We start from the raw sequence: 21,117 nt of genomic DNA, 5'->3' as shown, positions 1-21,117 counted from the left end.
GAACGGTCGAAAAGGGGAATCGCGGCGTTGGTTGAGGATATTCGTTTGGATCGACGAATACAGAATAGGTCCCAGAGAAAAAGGTTAAATAGTCGGACTGGGAAGACCTCTTTGTTTGTCCGGAGACTGTTTGGCTGTGACTAAAACAATAAAATAAAGAGTGTATTGAGTTGGTGTTGTCGTTGTCGTGGACCCAAAAAAAAGAATGACTGGGCAAAGTTGAAAGAGTGAGCAGGACCAAGAAGGAGAGAGGTCGACAACGAGGGGTGGGACAAAGATGACTTTATTGTCAGGACTCGGCTGTGGATGCGAGCGAGACGAAGAGAGTGAACGGGGAAGGGGGTGGAGGAAAAACAATGACGGTCGTATTGGCACGTCACGAAATTAAGGAGAGCCCGGCCAGGGGGGTGGGGCATAAGGAGTGGCACAGCGGACGGTGGACACTGACACGCTGGAAAACGGGGCGTTTTGCAGTGTCACGTGATTCCGGCTCCCCCCTTCCTCGCCTGTTTTGTGGTGTGTGGTGCCTGTCCAAGTTTGTTTTCCGGGGCTGAAATTCAAGCTTGGAAGCTTGGAAGCTTGGAAAGCTGCACCGCTGGGTCCGCCTCCACTTGTGCTGGAAGGGGGTCAAGAGTGCCTGAAGATCACTTGTCGCCCTCAGCCAATGCATGCACCTCGCATCCCCATCATTTGGCTTTTCCTCCCATCCATTGGACGAACCGGCGCACTGGCTGACGCAGGGGAACGGACGCTGCATGGACGTGTCGTCCCATCTCTCGCATCCATCATCTTGTGCTCAACCTCTGCCCAATGCCGGATCGGCACTCGCAAGTGCAGTCGATCTTCAGAAACATTCTGTCGATGATCCGCGACATGTGAGGACGAAGGCTCAGGCGGGAGTGGCGGGCGACAAAACGCCATCATGTTCCTACCCAATCACCGGCATTCCACACCCGAGAAACTGCGTCAGATGGGATTTGCTGCAATGCCGCGCTCCGTCCGTCCACCCACCTCAGAACGAAACATGGAGTAAGTCCAAACAGTGGCTGATTTGGCCATGTCTCTCACCGACGTATTCAGCTGCTCTCGTTGTGCTCTGGATTTCTCGTGTGCGGGTTGAGCAACTACTTACTGGTTTATGCATACGCTATGCTTCTGTGACGACAAAAGTGGAACCACAATTGCCAGACAGCATATTACCTACGTTTGTACGCTTCGTCAATACCGGCATAAACCAAATAATGTAATATCTCTTGCGTTGCCATTTTTCTCACATGCAAATCATTTAAACCCCATATTTCAAAACCTCCACTGGAGACGCTTCATTCAGGACTACATGTGAAGTGGTGGTATCTAGGTAGTTGGAGTCATGCTACGAGTACTTCAGTCAAACAGGCCATTCGTCCCTCGCTCTCCCGCCAGCCAACTCTCCATACTCCGGTACATCTTTTCGCAAGAGCCCAGGTCCTGCCCCGTGACGAGCTTGATGTCGATCTCGTACCCTAGAGTACTCTGCGCGGCCCCGAGGTACTTGTACCCTGTGGGATACCTGGCCAACTCCTCCTCCTTGAAGGCAGGGACCAATGTCCCGTCCACGGGGACGACCTTGTCCTTTTCGTAGACGAGCTTAATAAAAGCCGCTTTCCAATCCCTCCTTCCACCACCATCTCCAAAGCTGTCCACCTCTTTCTCGCAGAAGAAGATGAAGCGGCAGTCGCAGTCGACATCGTATTCGAAGCCGTCGGGGTGCTTGAATCGCTGAGTGATGGTAGCCTTCATCTTTCCGACAGCACGATTGGTCTCAGGGTTCAGCTCGACAAGGGTGCCGCATTCGCGATGCAGGATGAATGCGCCTGTCTTGGTGCCCTCGATGGAGATGCGGATGAAGTCGTCGATGGGCTGCGCGCCGCTCCAGGCTTTTCATTGACGGTGCGTTAGCTCTCCAGGACCCGCCGCGGTGATTTCGACGGAATATGAACGTACTCGTCCAGACATAAGCATTCGTGGTGAACAGGGAGCGGTAGTTGGCCCACTCGCCGGCGTCGCGGTAGACGGGCCAGCCCTTGCAGAGCTCGGAGACGGCGAGACGATCAAGGAGTTCGGCAGGGGTACCTCCGATGTGGGAGTATTGACGGGTATGAAGGTCGGCCATGACGTCAACAGCAGACAAGTAAGCAGATGATATGTCTGGTAGAGTTGTTCTGTTGATGATATGACAAGGTTCAAGGGGTTGGGTGCCAAGAGATGAGGGGAGAGTCTGTTATGTGGACATTGCTGGGTGCCGGCTGGCTCAAGATGCGATTACTACTCCCTCAACTGCTTGGATTGGATCGTATCTCCCTTCCCATAGCCTTCTTGCCGACGATGTATCTTACGTCAAACGCCAAAGACATTGAGAAAGGCGAGCGACTCCGTAGGTGCGTAAGCTCAGGGGTAAGGCCGTAACCCCACCGAAGTCGTGATGTTCCTTCTCAGACAAGAAAAGCATCACCTTAATGATTATCTAATCTAGAATGAGAACCAAAAAGACAAAAAGTACTGTTCAACGCTCTATTCCTGCAGGGAAAGTCGAACTAGAGCGCCCGCTAATTGTGGAGAGCTCCTGCTGGCACGGGTATCTTTTTGTGCTCCTAAATCAGACGATTGAGCCACGCACTCATATACCGCCTGTCTGCTGACCGTTCTGGCGTTTCTTTTGAATGAGTAAGAGAGACTGTTTTTGTCTGGGAAGGAGGCTTCATGACGGTTGCTGCCTTGCTCTTTCCCGGGGAGGTTCGAAGTTCTTCACGGAAGGAGCCACCCTAATCTGCCTCCTTCTATCTGGATTCCCCAATGACACAACCTTAAGAAATTGGCCCCGCATGGCCTCCAAAGAGCACCAGGTATATAAGCCTGAACGTCGACTCGAGCGAATTATCAAACATGTCAAGTCTTGCTATGAAGTAACTGTAACACTGCCCTTGATTCTCACGTCAAAGTCGGATACCTCCCTCAGATAATCTCCTTGAAGCTCGGAACAAACAGCATGAAAAGAACCAGCATCAGAACAAACCAGGGATAATTCCACCATGAAATCGGCTGAACATGATCTCCTCCGTCTCGAAACCCACACTTCTTCGCGGCAGTGACCCTCTTTTCGACCTTACTCGGCCTGGAGACTGTTTGTGCAACGGCCTCCTCAGTCTCATTGTCAACCTCGAACACCCTCTCGAAAACTACTTGGACACTGCCATTCCCATCAGAGGTCGTGTGCTCGATATCCTCAGTCTCATCCACAATCTCAACGATCCTGCCAAACTGTCCCCTTGCGTCAGTCATCTCATCAGCACACACACTCCGTCCAATGAATCTACTTTCGAGATTCGGCATCCTCCTCAGACTCCCGCGCCCGCCACCCCTCCACCTCGACAAACCAAAGGACGCTGGAGACCTGGTCGACATATCAGACTCGTCCATCTCAATCATCTCCCTCATCGTTCCAGTCCGTTTTCCCATCGCCATCGCGAGACCCACAGTGAAAAGGTCCCCGACAGGCGTACCCACAGGCGTCTCCGGCACACCTCCCGTTCTGCTCTCTACGCTCCCTCGTCTACTGCTACCGCTCTCGGCCCCTCCATATCTCAGGGGCATACCCGTCGGCCACGGTGTTGTCGCCGAAGGGGTAAAATCCGAAGGCGATAGTTCCCGCTCGCTCTCTATTGTCATCGATTCGGGGCTCACGGGGAACGGTTGGAAATCTGCGGACCGTTCAGAGGGTGGGGTCGGCTGTACGGGGGACCAGGGTGCGGGGCTTCGACCGGCAAAGAGTGGGCTGTTTGCGTGCCGACGGATTCGGATCGGGTTTGGGGCACCGGCGCGGCGTCGGCGTGGGGAAGAGACGTACCCGGGGGTGTTAGTCAGCGCCGCGCAGAGCTAAACACCCCCTCCTCACGGAGGGGGCGAAAAAAGGGGGGTTGCAGCAGGAAAAGGGGGGTTGCAGCCTGTCCCCACTTTGTCCTGACTTTTGTTATATTCTCACCAAAACAATCAATTATTTAGACATTTCATCGACAGATATCAACACTATTTAAACCAACCATCCTTATCTAATACAGTCAATATGCCCTGCTAATGTGACAAGAATATGACTACTGCCAAAAAGGCCGCCGAAGTGGTATTTGCTGCCTAGCAACGGGCTGGCCACTTTGATCGGGCTGGCAAGCAGATATCTGCTATATCTATCCGCGAGGTTGCCTGGCAGTATGGCGTATCTAATACGTCTATTCACCGGCATCTCCGGGCCCTTCGGGCTAGCCGTAACCTCCGGGCAAGCCCACCGGCTGCCCTTAGCCGGCCCCGGGCGTTAACGGACGCCGAAGACGCGGCTCTTGCGGCCTTCGTCATATAGCTTGCTGAAGCTGGCTTCCTGGCCTTGCTGATACAGGTCGAAGAAACGGCCAACTACCTCCGTGACCTCTGGGGTATCTGCCCTGTCTCGGAGCACTTTGTCTACACTTAGCTTGCCGACTACCTAGAGCTTTAGAAGAAGTCCGCCATTAAGCTAGTTGAGCTATACCGGAAGGGAGCAGAGCTAGATCTGGCCCTAATAGAGGAGTTCTTTGCCCGGTACCGGGCAATCATACAGGAGTATAACCTTGGCCCTTCTGATATCTAGAATGCTGATAAGTCTAGGTACTGGATTAGTTGCCTTAGTAGCTGGATACATGTAATACTACTTTAATAGCTACCAAAATATAACTGCCTATTAGAGGTTATTAATTCTATAAATTAAGAGTTATATATACTTATTAGATATAGTAATACTACTAATAATAATATACTAAAATATCTAATTTTTAAAATATAACTAGTTACTGTTTAAGTAAATTATTAGGTCTAAAAAGATGTTTACTTTATATATTTATTAATTAGCTTTTTAAACTAAGAGGTTATAATAGACTATATATAGTACTTTAATACTAAGTTATATATAAGGTTAATAAAATATTACTATATAAGCTATTTACTTAAGGACTATTTTAGTATTAATATATATAACTATTATAACTATAATGTAACAGACGCTGACAGTGACGTCGGTCGCAAGGACCCTTTGACTCTACGGCCTAACCAATTGACCCAATTGACCCAAAAGATCCGTCAGTGCTTGCACGCGTGCAAGCCCTGCTGTCAACACTGCTTATATGCCCTTGTGACGTACAACCATCTGGCTAAGGGAGTTGTGCTATTACAACTATACCCTCTCCTAGGCTGCCTTGTCCCCAAGGCACACATAGGCAATGCAGACCCCCAAGGTTAGAGTTAGCGATGAGACAAGTCCTACCCCGCCTTTCGCCAGCGCTCGCCTTGACAGCCAGGGACAACTACGGGAATCGAACTTGTGACGGCAATCAAGCCTTTCTTTGCCACATGCCAAGTCCAGCAGCTGTTAGTCTGACCGTACGCGTGCAAGCACAATTGTAACAGACGCTGACAGTGACGTCGGTCGCAAGGACCCTTTGACTCTACGGCCTAACCAATTGACCCAATTGACCCAAAAGATCCGTCAGTGCTTGCACGCGTGCAAGCCCTGCTGTCAACACTGCTTATATGCCCTTGTGACGTACAACCATCTGGCTAAGGGAGTTGTGCTATTACATATAACTTATATTTACTTAATAAAAAGCTAAGTAAAGTATACTAATAATACTATAATTATTAAAATACTATTAAGAAGTTAAAGTAGCTATATTATCTGCTTTTATTAAATAAGTTTACTAGCCACATTAGTATAAAGCTTATAAAGTATTATATTAACTTTAATATTATCTTAAGTTTTTTTTTATCTTATATAATATACTTCCTTTAGCTAATAGATATTAAGGTCTTCTAGCTATTTAAGAGTACTTAGTAAAAGGTACTTTATAACTATATATAAGATAATAACTTTATATTTATAAGAAGTAACTTTATTATTACTTTTACTAATATAACTAATATTACCTTTATAGCTATAAATATTATAAAAAGGTTTAAAAAATCAAGTATTTAGCTTATTAGAGATAATATTATATTAGCTTAGTTAATAAAAAGGATATAATAAAGTAAAGCTAATATATTATTTTACTTTATATATTTTTTGTTATATAATAATTACTTTAATAAGGCTATACTTATTATTAACTATATAGAGGAGAAATATAGTAGCTTATAAAGTACTTTTTTAAAAAAAAGATTTAAGGTAATTAAGGAAATAATTAATAAGAGAGCTCTTAGCTATAAGTACTAATAAGGTTATATTAAAGACTATAATAAGAGGCTAGTAATATAGTAATAAAAAAGCTAGGCCTAGTAAGCTATTAAGCTAAGCTACTTATTTATATTAAGTATTACTTTTAATAATATAAAAGAGGTATATAAAAAGTAAGTGATTAAGGCTATATAAGTAGTGTTACCCCTCTGGTAGGGCAAGTCCTTCAGAGGAGCGGTCAGATTTATTGTGTAGTCTGACAGACCTTGCGGTTGATGTAGTGAACCTGCTTCACCAAAGATAGGATCTAGAAGATGGAGGTGAAAGAAGTTGATTCCCTTAATGACCCTGTGGGAGGTCTACCTTATATAGTGGTAGACCTCCCGTGTCTATTGGCAGGGGTAACATGTGCCCCCTCTGCCTTGAGATATCGCTGTGCCAGCAATATCTCGCAGGGTTATTGTCTATGTGGTCTAGCTAAAATGTCGCTATACCTGCCTTCTTTCTTGCTAATTCTATTGGTAAATCCGTTTCTATCCTCTGTCCATTGCTATGGCCTTAATGCTATGAATTCCAATAAAGATTGTAAGTCCTGGACCCTGCTTAGTGTCAGCCTTCCTGTGTAATCCGTCATGTTTCCTGTTTCCTCCGCCATTCCTCACAGATCTATATCCCCTGGCAGCCTGTTTGTTCCCTTGCCCTTGTTGGTGCGCGCCTTCTTGGTGGGGGTGCCGGTCGCAGCGCTAGGAGCGTCGCGTTTCTTGGTGGCCCTGGTGTAGGGGTTAGTGGCCTTCTGGGCTTTAGTGACGCCCTTGGCGCTGAAGGCGTGAGGTTCAACGTCAGGCGGGCGAGGGTTGCTGTTGCTGCGACTGCTAGTTGCGTTTCTGCCTGACTTGCTGCCCCTGGTGGTAGCCTTGCTGTGGGAGTTGGTAGGGTTAGCGGTGTGGCTGTTTTGATTCTCCTAAATCAAAAGCCGGTCTGCTACCATGTTAGTCTTGTGGTTAATGGCGTTAAGCTTGTTGGATATCGCGTTGAACTTCTCGAATTTTGTGGTAAGCTTGGCGGGAATTGAGACCTTGTGATGAACTTTGGCGGCAAGTTTACTGCGTAACTGGTTAATTATGTTGTTCTGAGTGATGTTGTTGTCTCTTTTGGCCTTAATCTTGACGCGAAGCTGGTTGATAGCTTTATTATGGGTCGCGGTAAGGTCCTTGAATTTGGCTTTAACCTTGTTTTGCTAGGTGGTAACCCCCTCTTTTTATTGGAGAAGTGTCTTGATGGTAGGCGTGCCGCTGGTGGCCCCGCCGGTGAATCTGGTGTCCTTGACTTGCGCTAGGCTTGACCTCTGCAGTTTAGTAAGGTATCTGCCGATAGACTTGACGAGATATCTGTTCTTGTGCAACATGCGTACTGCCAGAACCTGCGCGTGAGATGGTAGCTTTGCTGACCAACCTGATATGCTAGTCATCTTAGTATCCCGGGCTCTCTGACAGGCTTCTTTGACACTGTGGACGACGTTATTTGTGACGAATGAGGTGTTACTATTCTTTTGTTTGGATTTTTTCTTAAAGAACTCGTTAAAAATAACGAGTATCTCCTTGTGAAGCTCATTGTCGGGGGTGGTAGCTATCTCTCTGTCGAGGGCAGAGATGGTATCTTTGAGGGAACGATGGTAATTGCTAGCTTTGCCGCGGCGGTTGCTTCTGCCAGCTTTGTTGTGGGCAGGGGTAGGAGTGTCGACCATCTGGATGGACTTATTGTCACTGTCCTCCTCGTCGGAGTCGCTGTCTCTGTTGTCGTTAGAGCTGTTATTCTCATTGCTTAGGGAGGCCGCGTCGTCAGCTCTGTTGTCGTCTCTATCGCTAAGGCTGATAGGGCTCTCCTTTGGGCTGGAGGGAGTATTGGTGCCTTCGAAAAGTTTGTCTACGTCGTGACTTCCACCGGTGTCCGTGATGTTGCCTCCTCTGCCGGCGGCAGGGTCACCGAAAATCGAGATGCCAGTCGGGTTGTTGTTTTTGTCAGGTGCTGGCCAGGCAGCCTCATCGCCGGGGGCGTCAGTGACAGGCGTGGGAGGGAGAGGCTTAACGATGGCGTTGCTGCTGTTCTTGGCTTGGGTAGTCATTGTTGGGTTTGGTGGTGGATGTGTTGGGAAGAAAGGTAAGTCTGTTGTTGTTGAGGTGAAAATATTGAAATGAAAAGGTGAGGAAAAGGTTGCTGCTAAAGCTACTGCGCGGGGTGATAGTGCTGTTGATGGATCTGATAGGGATAGCAATTATCTAAAAAACGAAAAAAATAAAAAGAAAATTTGTGAGGCTGAAGAGAGAAGAAAAGGTGAGGTTGAGGTGGGCGATATTCCGTTGGCTGATATAGGTGCTAGCGGCCCGTGCCTGCGCTTATTGCGCCTTCCTTTCTTGCTCTGCCCTCTTGACAAGGTAGGTATGTCCGAAGATTTCCTTTCTTGCTGTGTGGGAGGTCTATTGGTGTCTGTTGGTCCTGTGAAGCTTGCTACTATCTCTGGATATCCTGGGGTAACTCGTGAGTTGTCTGCCCAGGGATGATCACTTTGATCTGAGATTTTGTGGGTATATTGGTGACGATTTCCCTGTCAGGCCTTAAGATATTCCTTCTACTGTACTTGGCTGTCCAGTTGATTGGATGGGCTGATTCAAACTTATCCACGAGTTCTTGGGCCGTTCTAATCAGTTCTAGGCGTGAGACCTAGCTGTTGTCCTTGGCGGTGAAGCCTTTCTATCTGATGAGGAATTTAACGCGAGGTTGGTTGTGTAGCCAACGGATATGTTGTGTGATAATCCTGTCCAGTTCCTAGACGTCCTCTCTGCTTGTACCGTCAACTGCTACTGGCTGTGGCTGAGTGCTTCCCTGTTGGAAAGGATCTTTTCCCTGGGCTGGTTTCCAGAGTTGTGCTACTGAGATTACTGGGTGAACCTGCTATGTGGCTGGGAAGTCAAGTTTAGCAGCCAGGACGCCTTTTATTTTGACTATCTTGAAGGGACTGGCTTGTTCTGCTGACTATTTCCGCTTAGGATGCCTGGGCAGATGGTATCCCTTTCTTAGGTGAAGGTAAACTGTGTCCTTTTGTTGAAAATTAACTGGATTGTGCTTTTTGTTGTATTTATCTTTTGCTATTGCTCCTGTGATGTTAATTGACCTGATAGCTTTTTTTTGGTATAGATGGTGAAGGACTTTAATATTGGTCTGGGTGCCCTTGTTTTTTGTGCTGATAACCAGTGTGATTACTGATTTTGGCCTAAATTCTATTACTACTTTGTTAGGTGAGTATCCTATGGAGGATGCTAGAGTGTTGTTGAGGTTGAATTGTAGAGCTGGGAGTATTCTTGTCTAAGGCATGTTTGGTGTTGTAGTAGTGTGGAATCGGATTGCGATTTCTACTGTCTGGTTTTTCTTCTTGTTTATGTTATTAGTTTGTGTGTGGTATGATGTAGAAAGGAGGAGTTTAATGTTTAGAGTGGTGAATATGTTCTGCTAGATAGTAGAGGTGAATTTTGGATCTTGGTTAGATATAATTTGTTGTGGTAATCCCTAGTTTGTGAGGAGAAGTATTTGAGCTAAAACCACTGCTTAATCTGCTGCTGTATATGTTGTGTGCCCTGTGATTAGTAGTGTCTGTTTGCTAAATAGATAGGAGATTGTATATAACGTGTCTAGCCTAGGTTGATTTGGTATTGACTAGAGGGTACCTGTTGATGGCATGTTGGGTATATTGGTAATAAAGTTAATAGCGATGGTGTGGAAAGGGGTTGTGTGGACTGGGATAGGCTGTAATTCCCCTGGCGTTTTTCTTCTTGATTTCTGGTATTCCTGATAAGTAGGACAGTATTTGATGTAGCTAGAAACTTTTGTTTGCTTTTGTCTGATGAGGAGGCCTTTGAGCTCATAGGTCATCCTATCTTCCTTAAAGTGGTGTTTGTTGTTGTGGGTAAGTCGTAGTACTTCCTGCTCACAGCTGATTGGGATACAGAGTCGTTGTTGTTCTGTTGTTTCTATGTGGTAAAGAAGACTGTGGTTGATAGCCTATGGCGAGACCCTGTTCTTGTGTTGGGCTATGTTAGGAGTGACGTATTTCTTGTTTTTTTTGGTTGCTGTTTGCTGTTGTGATAGAATCCTTTGGTATTTTTTGTCTTGTTGGTATCCTTGTTTAAGCTTGCTTCTGAAATCGTCTATGATTCTTAGCATGGTGACCCTAGTCCTTTGGTTAATAATTATCTTATCTCTTGTGTAGTATACTGCTGCTATAATATCTACTAATTTGTTTTTTGTACTGGTTTTGGCCTTGAAGTGATTGCCCTTAAATGTAGGTAATCGTGATAATGTGTCTAGTATAACGTTAAGTTTGCCTGGGATATGGGTAATATGGAATTCGAATTGTGACAAGTAAATTGCTGTTGCTGCAAGTTTTAGGTTGGCTTTGTTAAGGTTTATTGTTTTAAGTGAGGTGTGTGTTACTATGTTTGCTGTTGTTGTGTGGTCTGTGAGGATATTGACTGGTGAGCTGTTGGACTGGACTATTTTGCGGAGCTTATGGATAGCCCAGACGACTGCTGCGACTTCTGCTTCTGTAGCCCTGTAGGCCTTCTTGGCCTTTGAGGTGGCTCTAGACAGGAAAAGGACAGGACAGACGTGCTTAACAGGGATATTGCGGCTAGGGATCTTAGTCCTGTCCCAGTCAATGTCTAGCTGGAAGACGAAAAGGCTGAAGGCACTTTGACAGGCATTGATCTTGAAAAAGAGGGCTTGGTGTGGGTTGTGGTGGAATCTGAAAGCCTGGTGGCAGAGGTTGTCCTGGAGCATGTTGAATGCGGTGTGTTTAGCGTCAGTGCCTTTGAACGTGGCTTTCTGTACCTGTTTTTGTTGGGCAGTTTGGTTAAGGGTGGCTTGAAGTTTTTCTTTTGACCTTATTCTGGCGAGAAGAAGTTTCTTTCTGTTCTGCAGCGGGGCGGATATGATGTTAAACTAGGGAATGCTTTCCTTAAGCTAGCCTGTTATGTCTAAGTAGGTTTCTAGGGCTGCTGCTGATGATGGGAACTTGATTTTCTTGAATGCTGCGATATGGTTGTTTGTGCGAGCAATTCTGCTGCTATTAATGACGTGACTGAGGAGTTTGATGCTAGGGTATCCTGTAAACGACTTTGTTGCTAATAAGTAGAGGTGGTTTTTTTTGATAATTTTAAGGATAATCTTGAGATGCTTGGCGTAGTCTTTATTATTGTTGCTAAAGATAATAATATTGTTGATATATACCTTTATAAACTCCTGATACTTATAGAATAGTTGGTCTATATATTTCTGCGTAAACGCAGGTGTATTCTTAAAGCCTATAAGGATGACGTAGGACTTCTTAAGCCCTCTGGGAGAGATAATGACTATTTTGTCTTGGTGGGCTGAATAGATGGGTAGTTGATGGAAAAAACTTGTAGCGTTTAGGACTGTGATTCTAGATTTATTTTGTATAGCGCTAATGATGTTGTCTTGGTCTGGAAGAGGGTATGTGTTGGGTATAGTGACCTTGTTAAGTGGCCTGAGGTCTATAACTGGTTGTGCTTTAGGCTTGTTGTCTACCACGTGATTTATGACGAAAGTTGGGTAAGCGATTGGGGCTGGTTGTCTTATCTAGCTCATCTTTCTGGCCTTATGAAGTTTATTGTGATAGTCGTCAAGGAAAGCCTTATCCGCGCGCCCTAGGGGGTATGGCTGTACCAGCGTCTTCTGGTTTTGTTATCTTTCTACTAAGTTAACTTGCATTTGGTCCTCGTCTTTCATTGGGATGACACCCTTGTCTCGCTATATGTCAAATTTATCCAGGATTCTGGCATATACCTTTGCCCATTGAGGGCTACCTGCTGCAATAGAGACTCCCTGGCTAGACGTTTGACATGGGATATTTGCTGGTTTTGATACTCTGTAGTCAGGGATTGTGTATGGGTTAGGCCTTTTTGTTGTTGGTTGGGCTCCCGGGGAATTGCTTTTTGCTTGTCTATTTGGTTTAGGGACGCTCGGCGGGTTCCTTGACGGGTCTTGTAGTAGGTACGCTGTATTGGCCTATTCAATGTGGTATACGTTAGCTTGTGCTTCTCTATTGGTAATAGTCCTTAAGTGTTCTTTTGGGTGAATGATAAGGGTGCTAGGGCTGTTGTTTCTTGTAATAAGGCGTTTTGGTGTGTCCTATGATAGTATAGTGTCTGGTATGCTAGGTTTTGTAGAGTGGAAGTGGTATATGTCTTTGGGATCTTGTGGTTCTTTTGTTTGTGGCGATGGGAGGTCGTTAAAGTCAACTGTAAAAAAGACTTCTTGACCTGGCGGTATGGTGACCTGGTGTATAGCTTGGACTTGACGTCTAACTGGTGTTGGCCGTCGTACGATCTGGACTGGTACTGTGAGGTTACGTGTAGATCGGAAGGTAACTTGCGAAAGTGCGAAGTCAATCTTGACTCTGTGTTTGATGCAGAATGGTACGCCTAACAACAGTCTCGGGGCTAAGTGGTTGATAACCTTAGCTTTTACGTAGAAGTGTCTGTTTGTGGGATTGTTAGCTATGGTGCTAGGGATATAGAAATTGAAGGAGACTTTTCCTTTGACTTGGATGCCTGCCCCGACTCCGTTTAGTGTGCGCTGGTGATTATGATCCCACTTTGCGTTCTGCGCAAATGTGGTAATCTAGGCGCGGTCCACGAGGGTTGCTGCGCTCCCTGTGTTAAGGCATACTTCTGTTGTTTGTTTCCCTGGGTCCGATGTGATGCCAAGCCTTATATACGTTGCCATTATTGGGTCGTTAAGGATATCTGGTCGTGGGTTGGCCTCCACAATCAGATGATCTCGGGCCGTGTGATAGATGCCCCCACTGCTTTCGGCGTTTAGCAGTGGGGTAAGGCTTTTTCTGACACCGGGGGCGCTACTGGCAGAGGAGTTGTGTGCGTTGGACTTGTCGGTTTGTTTCCCGTGGTGTATGATTTGACGAAGTTCGTTGCTGATTTTGGAGGGTCATCGTTATCTTCTCTGTCCTTGCCTTTGTCTTTGACCTAGTATCCTTGACTTATCAGGTTACTAGCAACCTCCTCAGCGTCTGGGTCGTCCTTGTAGATCATGCTCTCGACCCAGTGAGCGCTAACGCCTGTGCCTACGTCCTTGACGTATAGTTTCCATGGCCGTTGTGTCTGGCGAGGGTAGTGGGGAGGGGGTTGCTGCTGGTCCTGGTTGCTGAATTGTTGCTCTTGGCGTATAGGTCGGTATGGTAGCCGATCCCGTATGCCTGGCGACGGGTATCCTTGGCGTTGGGGTTGGCTGTAATCCTTCTTGAATTCTTGCTGCCCTGGGTATTCCTGCCTTTCCCATGGCCTTGCTTGTTGTCTCCATGGCTGTGTCTTATAGTCACGTGGTTGGTATTTAGCCCTGTCTCTGTAATATGCGCCCTTGTTGTCCCCCCTGTTATCCTCTTCTTGACTTGCTGGGCCTAGGTCTGAAAAGTAGGTTGCTGGCTTTGTTTCCTCTTTGAGCACGTCTCGGAGTGCCTGCTGTTTTTCCTTAGCCTTGACGAGGTACGCGTTAATTGTGTCGCTTTTCTGTGGCTCCGGACATAGTAGGCGTAGACGTGGGTGTAATGTTGATCTGAAACGAATGAGCAGTTGGAGGTTAGTAACGTCTCTCTATGCTTTGGCGTAAGTAAAGGCTGTTGTGGTGAAGGTCCTGATTGGTTTCCCGTCAAGGTTATCCTGGGCTGTGTACGAGTGTGTGTCAAACCAATCTTTAGTGGTACTTGGACGTAAACTAAAGACTTTCTTTAAGGCCATAAACTAGTTATTAAGACTAAGGGTAAGTGTAACTTGCTTAACGGTAGAGAGTTGTTCTTGATACTAGACGATAGCGGCTTTCTGCAGAAGTTTAAATAGTTCTTGGCGTAAAGTGTTCCTTGTAGATTTTGTTATAGCCTCTGTTATGACTGACTGTATCCAGAGGTTTATGTTGCGGTAATAGACCTGTTTTTTGTCAAAGAATACCTCTTTTTTGGGGAATTTATTGTATGGGGCGTTAGGCCAGAAGATTCTATACTCTGTTAATCTTTATGCTTGAGTGGTTGCTTGTGAGGATGATGTTGTTGTTGCTAGGGTTGGTGTGTTTGACTGTATATTGCGAAGAATATTAGTGAACTTGCTGATAAGCCGTGTGAGTGTAGCGTCTGAGGTCTTGGTCTGTTGGACTGTATAGGTTGACCTTGGCGTATCCTGGGGTTTCTTTGTCGTTGCCAGTGGGGGGCTACCTAGGCGGGTGAAGGTCTGGTGATCTTCTGCCTTGCTTGTTGGTTCTTGTGTAAGGTTGGCGCTAGTTAAGGGTGTTAGATGTGGTGAAGACCTTGCCTTGTCCCCTGATGATCCTGATATGCCCCTGGTTGTTGGAAATAGTGGTGGGGCTGAGTCTCCTGGCTGAAAGGGGGTTCGGTGCCGTCCTTGCGGCGGGTTGCTTGCCTTGTGATCTATGGCTGCGATAATAGTCCTAGGCCGGTTGCTTGGGCTACCTTGGTTCTCTGAGATTGAAGACATGTTGCTAACTGCGTCTTTGTCTCTGAGGAGCCTGTCTTGGTGTGTGAGCCGAATAATCTGCCTTGCTGTTTGTAGGTGCCTCTTGATTTCTCCTTCGAGATCCCACTCGGGAGGGTATGACGGTGGGATGTAGGCTTTGTCGTTGAAAAAGGGGATCTTGTATTGTTTGTTGTTAGGGTTAACGCGCTAAGATACTGTAGATAGTCGGGTATAGTTCTGTTGGAAGCTGTCTGAGAGACCACGAACTGATGGTTTGTCTGGCTTTTGTTCGATAAAGCGCTGTATATAGTAGATATCTCGGATATGGGCATGGGTTAGTTGTGCCCTGTGGCGTGAGGTTGGTTCGAAAATTTTGCTTTTTGATTTGCTTAGCTGGGTATTTGCTGCTACTGTTATAGCAGCAACGGTATAGCTGGCTTGATTGATGAGAGGTGTTTAGGTGTATCTGTGAGGTTCCAGATTTGACCGTAGCACTTTAGTCCCTTAGGTCTTGTTGTCAGCTGTGCCTGGTGTTGGCGTTGGTGTAACGGTGCGTAGGGTAAGTTGTCGTATTGTTGCCTTTGTTAAGCCGAGGTTTGCTTCTTGGTCGTTTACCTTGACGGGAGACGAGATTCGTATGGCGAATTTGTTTCTCAACAAGAGCCAAGGAATGAAGTGGGAGGTTGTGCTACCACTTGTTACCCCTCTGGTAGGGCAAGTCCTTCAGAGGAGCGGTCAGATCTATCGTGTAGTCTGACAGACCTTGCGGTCGATGTAGTGAACCTGCTTCACCAAAGATAGGATCTAGAAGATGGAGGTGAAAGAAGTTGATTCCCTCAATGACCCTGTGGGAGGTCTACCTTATATAGTGGTAGACCTCCCGTGTCTATCGGCAGGGGTAACAAGTAGAGTAATAGCAGTAATAAGTAGTAGTTAAAAGGATAGCTTATAGTTAAGAAAAGGAGGTCTATTAATAATATAATGCTTTAAAGTATTAGATAGTAGATAGGCGGATAAGGTAACTAACCTTTAAATAGTAGTTATATTATACTAGAGAAGTTAATACCTATATTCTATTTAATACCTTAGATCCTTATTAGTATAATAAGCTGAAGGAAAAATTCACTATTAATGTTAATTTTATTCCTTTATTGTAGTATATACTTGATTGATTTAAGTATATAGTAAGGCCTCTTAGTTAAGGTAATATTAACTAAGTATTAGCTAATACTACTATAGAGGTAGCTAGGCTAGACTTTAATCTTAAGATATTTGTAGACATAGATGATCTTATTGATGAAGATATTAATAAGGCTATATCTAGCAAAGAATTAGTTGGTATAGCTAGGGATAAAGATAATAACCTTGAAATAGTATTAGTACTATTACTGCTAATAATATTAATACTAATAATAACATTATAAGTATTATTATAATATAAGTTATAATACTATATAATTAAGGATAATATAAATACCTAGTAAAATAGAAGTATAATAGAGAATAATTTACTTATTCTTTTATTAATATAGATTAAAAAGAAATAGTAATATATAGTTAATAATAATACTAGTAATAGTACTATTATAGTAGTAGTTTGAATTTTTAATTATTGTGTAAAAAGGGAAAAAAAGGTATTTTCTTAAAGCCTTAGATTAGGGCTATTAATTAATACTACTCTTATTATTGCATAACGTTGTGGTTACTGTGACCTTTTGAATTAAAAAGTAGAGGTTTCTGTGTATAATAGGCAAAAGTGATGCTATTCGTGATGCGAGGTGCAACCCCCCTTTTGCTGCTGCAACCCCCCTTTTTTCGCCCCTTACGTGAGTAAGGGGTTTTTAGCGCAGCAGCCTGATGACTAAAACCCCTGGGTACATGGCTTGGAATATTTGGAGCCAAAAGAGATAGCAACAACGAATAACTGCGGGCAAAGTTCATCAAAGTTAGAATAAAACAAAGTTGGGTGAGGGTCGGAGGAGAGGGCTGCCAATGAAGGAGATGAGAAGTTGGAGACTAACCTTCGAGAGGGTCACCATGAAGCACGACTTATGTGTTATCTAGGTTCCTCTTCGCTCCTTTAAGAGGCTCATTACTCAAGGGAGTACCCCTAACAATGGGCGTTTATGATTACCCGATCCGGCGTCATCGCAGGCTCTCAGGTCAAAGAGACCCAAGTGTTCAGTTTGCTGGCATAATTTGAATAACAAGACCTGGTTCTATGTCAAAGATGCATACAAACACGACACACGAAAGATTTTAAAAGGGACAGAGTCCAGACGTGTCTCAGAGAGAAGTGAGATGAGTCTTAGTTGCATTAAAATGGTTGCGGCAAAACTAAAGTCTCAGCAGTATCGTTTCTCCAGGCATGTTTTCCACAGCTATACAGGAACTGACGAAACATGATGATGGCTGTGTGTAACATTGTGCGAAAGCGTTTGGATTTACTCGGAACTATTATAACTATTGGAATTAGGATGCCAGAATACAAACTAAATCGAAGAGTGACAGAGAGGTCGTTCAATGCGTATCAACGCCATCCACCGATCCATCCCGTCCAAAACTCCAGACCTTACCACGGCGACCGACGTAGGTCCAAAAAAACGGCATCGTATTCATCGGAAAGCATCGCCGAATTTACCCAGTCAAAACCGCTTCTACTTAAAGTTCGATTACGTCTGGCACGCGCAAATGCAACGGAGGCATAGTCGCCACGTCGTAAGCATCCACCACGCGCAGGTTCACCGGCATCTTCCAGGGCCCCAGTATCTTGTCCGCGCAGGAATGGCATTTGATCCCGTCCATGAAGACCCCCTTCTTGCGACGTAGAGCCTTTGTCCAGCATTTCATGCCGATCGTGTGGCCAGCGCCGCACTTGAGGCGCATGGCGGCGTGCGCGTCCGGCGGATAGGCCATCTCCTCGCCGCAGGCCACGCAGTCCCGGGCGTCCGGGTCGGCCGCGCAGAGGGCGTCTATTTCGGGCTTGGTGAGCGGCTCGACCGTGTTCTCGATGGCCTGTTGTCGGGTGTGCTCGTCGTGCAGCCACAACTCCCGGTTGCGCTTGAAGTAATACTGCGTGTACCGCAAGGCATCGTCCGTGGCCAGCATTTCTCCGGCAAAGCTGTACAGCCTGTCCTTCATTGCCTTCCTGACAGTTTCGAGGAGTTTCTCGACCAGGCCGAGCAGCGCAGGGCCGACATGCTTGCCCCGCTCGATGGGGCTCACCTGCCAGACGTGCAGCAAGATTTCCGCAACAGCCCACGCCCGCGCGTCAGACAATCCTGAGTCGTCTGCCAACAACCTTGTCGCGATCAGGGAAATATCGTTCCGTAGATAGCGCTCGCTTTCCGCATCGACAGCGTCAGGGTCCTGGTCGGTCTCGTCCGCCTGGCCAGAGCTAAGCCACCAAGCTTCCCAGGCGTCCGGGCCTCCCATGGCCATGACGGCACTGAAGAAAACCCCTTTCCAGATCCTATCAAACCGCGATGCGTCATCTAAGCTCGGTTTGAGGAACGGGATTACCGTTACGTGTGTATTCTGAGGAAAAGCCGGGTTGGCAATAGTTTTCAGGACTTGAAGGTTGGGCTGGGCGAGGTGGCGATGGACGCAGCTTTCGTAAGATGGCTGGAACAAATCAGGGCTGCCGTCACCCTGCGGCCTCTCGTTGTTTCTGTACGACACAGGCACCACGTATTCCATGCCTTGCGCGACTAGAATCGGATCATATATCTCGGGTTCGCTGGGCCAGTATCCTCGATACGGAAACAGATATCCCTGGGACACAGCCCGGCGCATTGCTGCACTGATGTTGTGCAGCTCGGGACGCGTGTTGGTTGGGATATCCTCAAAGTGTTCTTTCTGCTTGGGGTCTTCGCAATGGGTCCCTTGGCATGAGGCGCCGTTATCGAAGTGGTCTTTATCGAAGCGACAGGCCGTCTCCATCTTACATACGCGGAAAGCTCGTTGATCGTCGCTATCTTCGAAGATTGGGTCCGCCGAAGCAAAGGCCATGATGAGGAATTCGATCAATGACTTGGCGTATTCTTGGGCGGCGGCTTTTGCTTCCAGGCTACTTTCATTAATAGAATCCAGGTTCGTGGCAACCCGCACCGGGCTGCGTCGCGTTTGGAAGAAATTGTTGGTACATGAAGGACAGGGGATATCGTAGTTCTCTCTCACCACACCGAGGGCTCCTGGTTTGATGCATTCGGCGTATCTGGGGTTTGCGCAGCGGTTGAGGTATGGATAGGAGTGGTACCTCCAGGCATTGGCCTCCCAGCATCTGTAAGTCCTCTCGAGAAGAATACACATCTCTTAAGGCAGCATAAGACGTCGGTTTGGTTTGGTTGATGGTAAATAGAGCTCCCAGAGTGAATGGAAACGGTGCAAAATATGAGAAAATTGTAGGAAACTCGACCATCTTGAACTCTGTAATTCGTGGCATGGGAAGCGTCTTCTCGTCCTATTCCTTCAGGAAGTCGAGAAGACGGTATAGCTCACCAACAAAGACCCAACGGTTTTGGCCGCGGCATGTCAAAGGAGCTAAAATAGTCACATTGTTACTTAAAATGAGATTTGTTTAATGCTGAAAAAATTCGATACTTATGTCTTTGTTTTGCTAGTGCTTGACAGCTCCTCGTCGCTTGCTCGGTGGTACGGGCATCATGGTCTCTTCCTTTCCAGGAAGGTTGCAAATGACGAGAGCGGAAGAGAACAACTCAGAATCGAAAGACAATGAGCTTCAAGGGAGGAGGTGGCCTTGCAGGCTCGAACACAATAATAGCCCTGGGTCTTTTATTACGACCCTGTCAATCTGAGTTGGCAATTGAAGTCTTGTCCAACTGCAAGACATTGTGCATGGACACTTGGCATTCGCTACGAGCATTTCCGTAGACTTGGGAGTGATGCCAATCTCGACTGCAATGTCGTCTGTCAGGCTTGGTTGATGCCCAATGAGCTACGAGAAGAAAGGCTGCAGTCTGCAGCTGCACGGCGGCTCGTGGTGTAGGCTGACTGGCTGAGAGGCCGCTGCTCGTTCGCCCTGTCTATACGATTCAGGAAGTCCAACTTATTTATGAGCGCCCGACGACGGAAATTCAGAGTTGCTGGGCTTTCGTGAGAACTGAAAAGAGGCTACGATGAATTCAGAAATTGCCGTCATGTCATGGCGACGAGTGGGTGAAAGCGACAAGATGACGAGACAGGAAGGAATGAAGTGTCCATCAAGGCCTGCTGAGTCATTAATGCGATTAAGTAAGCCGTCAACTCCAAATTCTCAAGCTCCCCACGCTTCCATTCTCCCACGTTCCAAGCTGCCCCAGAGATGAGCTGGCAAGACCCATTCTGCGAGATCCATCACTCCAGACCCTCCCGTCACCGACTCGACTCTTTCACGATGGCCATTCCTCAACCCCGCCGTACCCTCAAGACAAACTCGACTAGCCTTTAGCAAGTGTGGACGTGTTTGATCACGAGTTCATCCAACGGCGGGGATCAACTGACCCCTTGACAACCTTGATGCCCAACCAGCCATCTTCAATCTACGCCTTTTCCTATGACTGCTCTGTCGTCTTCTCGCCCATCGCCCCGGCAAATCAGTGTGGTAGCCATTAAAGGCGAACCTTAAGCTTTTAAAAGAGGGCCAGTCCAGTCAGACCTGATAGCAGACCTGATGGTCTGCCATTCCAATGGGCAGCAAAAGCCTCACCCGACGTGACAGGCGGAAACAGCCCCCCCCACGACACCATCAGCAACAGGTTCCAACGGACCAAGCTTGGGCCCCAGGCAGCCCGACGAGTGCGGGAACCGCTGCGCAAGGGGACCATCACCACGCCTGCCACCGGTCCATTGGTTTGCCGGCTGCATGAAGCCCGCATAATCGCACCAAGCATGTTGTCCTTTCGCTGCACTCGGCTCCGTTTCCTGCTGGGGATATACAGTCTTACACTCCCTCCACCTCCGCATTCGCTGCGCGATGCTACTCTTGCATATGCGCTCCCCCCCGGTGTCGTCCTCTCGGATTCCATCATGGAACCTCCTTCGGCTCAGGCGCGTTGCCAGCTGCACCGTCGGCCTCCCCTATTCATCCTGCCGATGGCCGATGGCAGCCCGTGGCAGCCCACGGGCAGGTTGAGGTTAAATATGTGACAATAGCCTTCGTCAGTTTGTTGTGCCGGTTTATCTGCCTTGTCTGTCTCTATGTATATCATGTTCCAATCTCTTCCTTCCGTACGATTTCGGTCCCCCTGCTGCGTGAACCCTTGATCACTTTTTTGTCCTCTATAAATCCCTGAACTCAAATTCCCCTAGACCACCAACACTCTACCCTCATTGCATTGG

General features: G+C 46.9%; 4 protein-coding genes across 4 annotated transcripts; all 4 read right to left on the bottom strand.

Moving 5' to 3' along the window:
* Positions 1-1,383: 1,383 nt before the first annotated feature.
* ColSpa_09972 (PEP2-like protein) lies at positions 1,384-2,152 on the bottom strand (the record flags this gene model as incomplete). Its single annotated transcript, XM_049276184.1, has 2 exons — positions 1,384-1,916; positions 1,984-2,152. The coding sequence occupies 2 exons, from the start codon at positions 2,150-2,152 to the stop codon at positions 1,384-1,386; spliced, it is 702 nt and encodes a 233-aa protein (XP_049132141.1).
* Positions 2,153-2,991: 839 nt separating this feature from the next.
* Positions 2,992-3,705, bottom strand: ColSpa_09971 (uncharacterized protein; the record flags this gene model as incomplete). Its single annotated transcript, XM_049276183.1, has 1 exon — positions 2,992-3,705. The coding sequence occupies one exon, from the start codon at positions 3,703-3,705 to the stop codon at positions 2,992-2,994; it is 714 nt and encodes a 237-aa protein (XP_049132140.1).
* A 3,782-nt stretch (positions 3,706-7,487) lies between these two features.
* ColSpa_09970 (uncharacterized protein) lies at positions 7,488-8,351 on the bottom strand (the record flags this gene model as incomplete). Its single annotated transcript, XM_049276182.1, has 1 exon — positions 7,488-8,351. The coding sequence occupies one exon, from the start codon at positions 8,349-8,351 to the stop codon at positions 7,488-7,490; it is 864 nt and encodes a 287-aa protein (XP_049132139.1).
* Positions 8,352-17,439: 9,088 nt separating this feature from the next.
* ColSpa_09969 (uncharacterized protein) lies at positions 17,440-18,789 on the bottom strand (the record flags this gene model as incomplete). The annotated part of the gene is made up of 1 exon (XM_049276181.1): positions 17,440-18,789. One exon carries the CDS (start codon positions 18,787-18,789, stop codon positions 17,440-17,442), a length of 1,350 nt encoding a protein of 449 aa, XP_049132138.1.
* Between the last annotated feature and the right edge of the window lie 2,328 nt (positions 18,790-21,117).

The sequence above is a fragment of the Colletotrichum spaethianum genome, assembly GCF_022836535.1.
Source record: "Colletotrichum spaethianum MAFF 239500 DNA, contig32, whole genome shotgun sequence".
NCBI lineage: Eukaryota > Fungi > Ascomycota > Sordariomycetes > Glomerellales > Glomerellaceae > Colletotrichum > Colletotrichum spaethianum.
The sequence above is the reverse complement of the archived record's forward strand: the minus strand, read 5'-3'. Positions and strand labels throughout refer to the sequence as shown.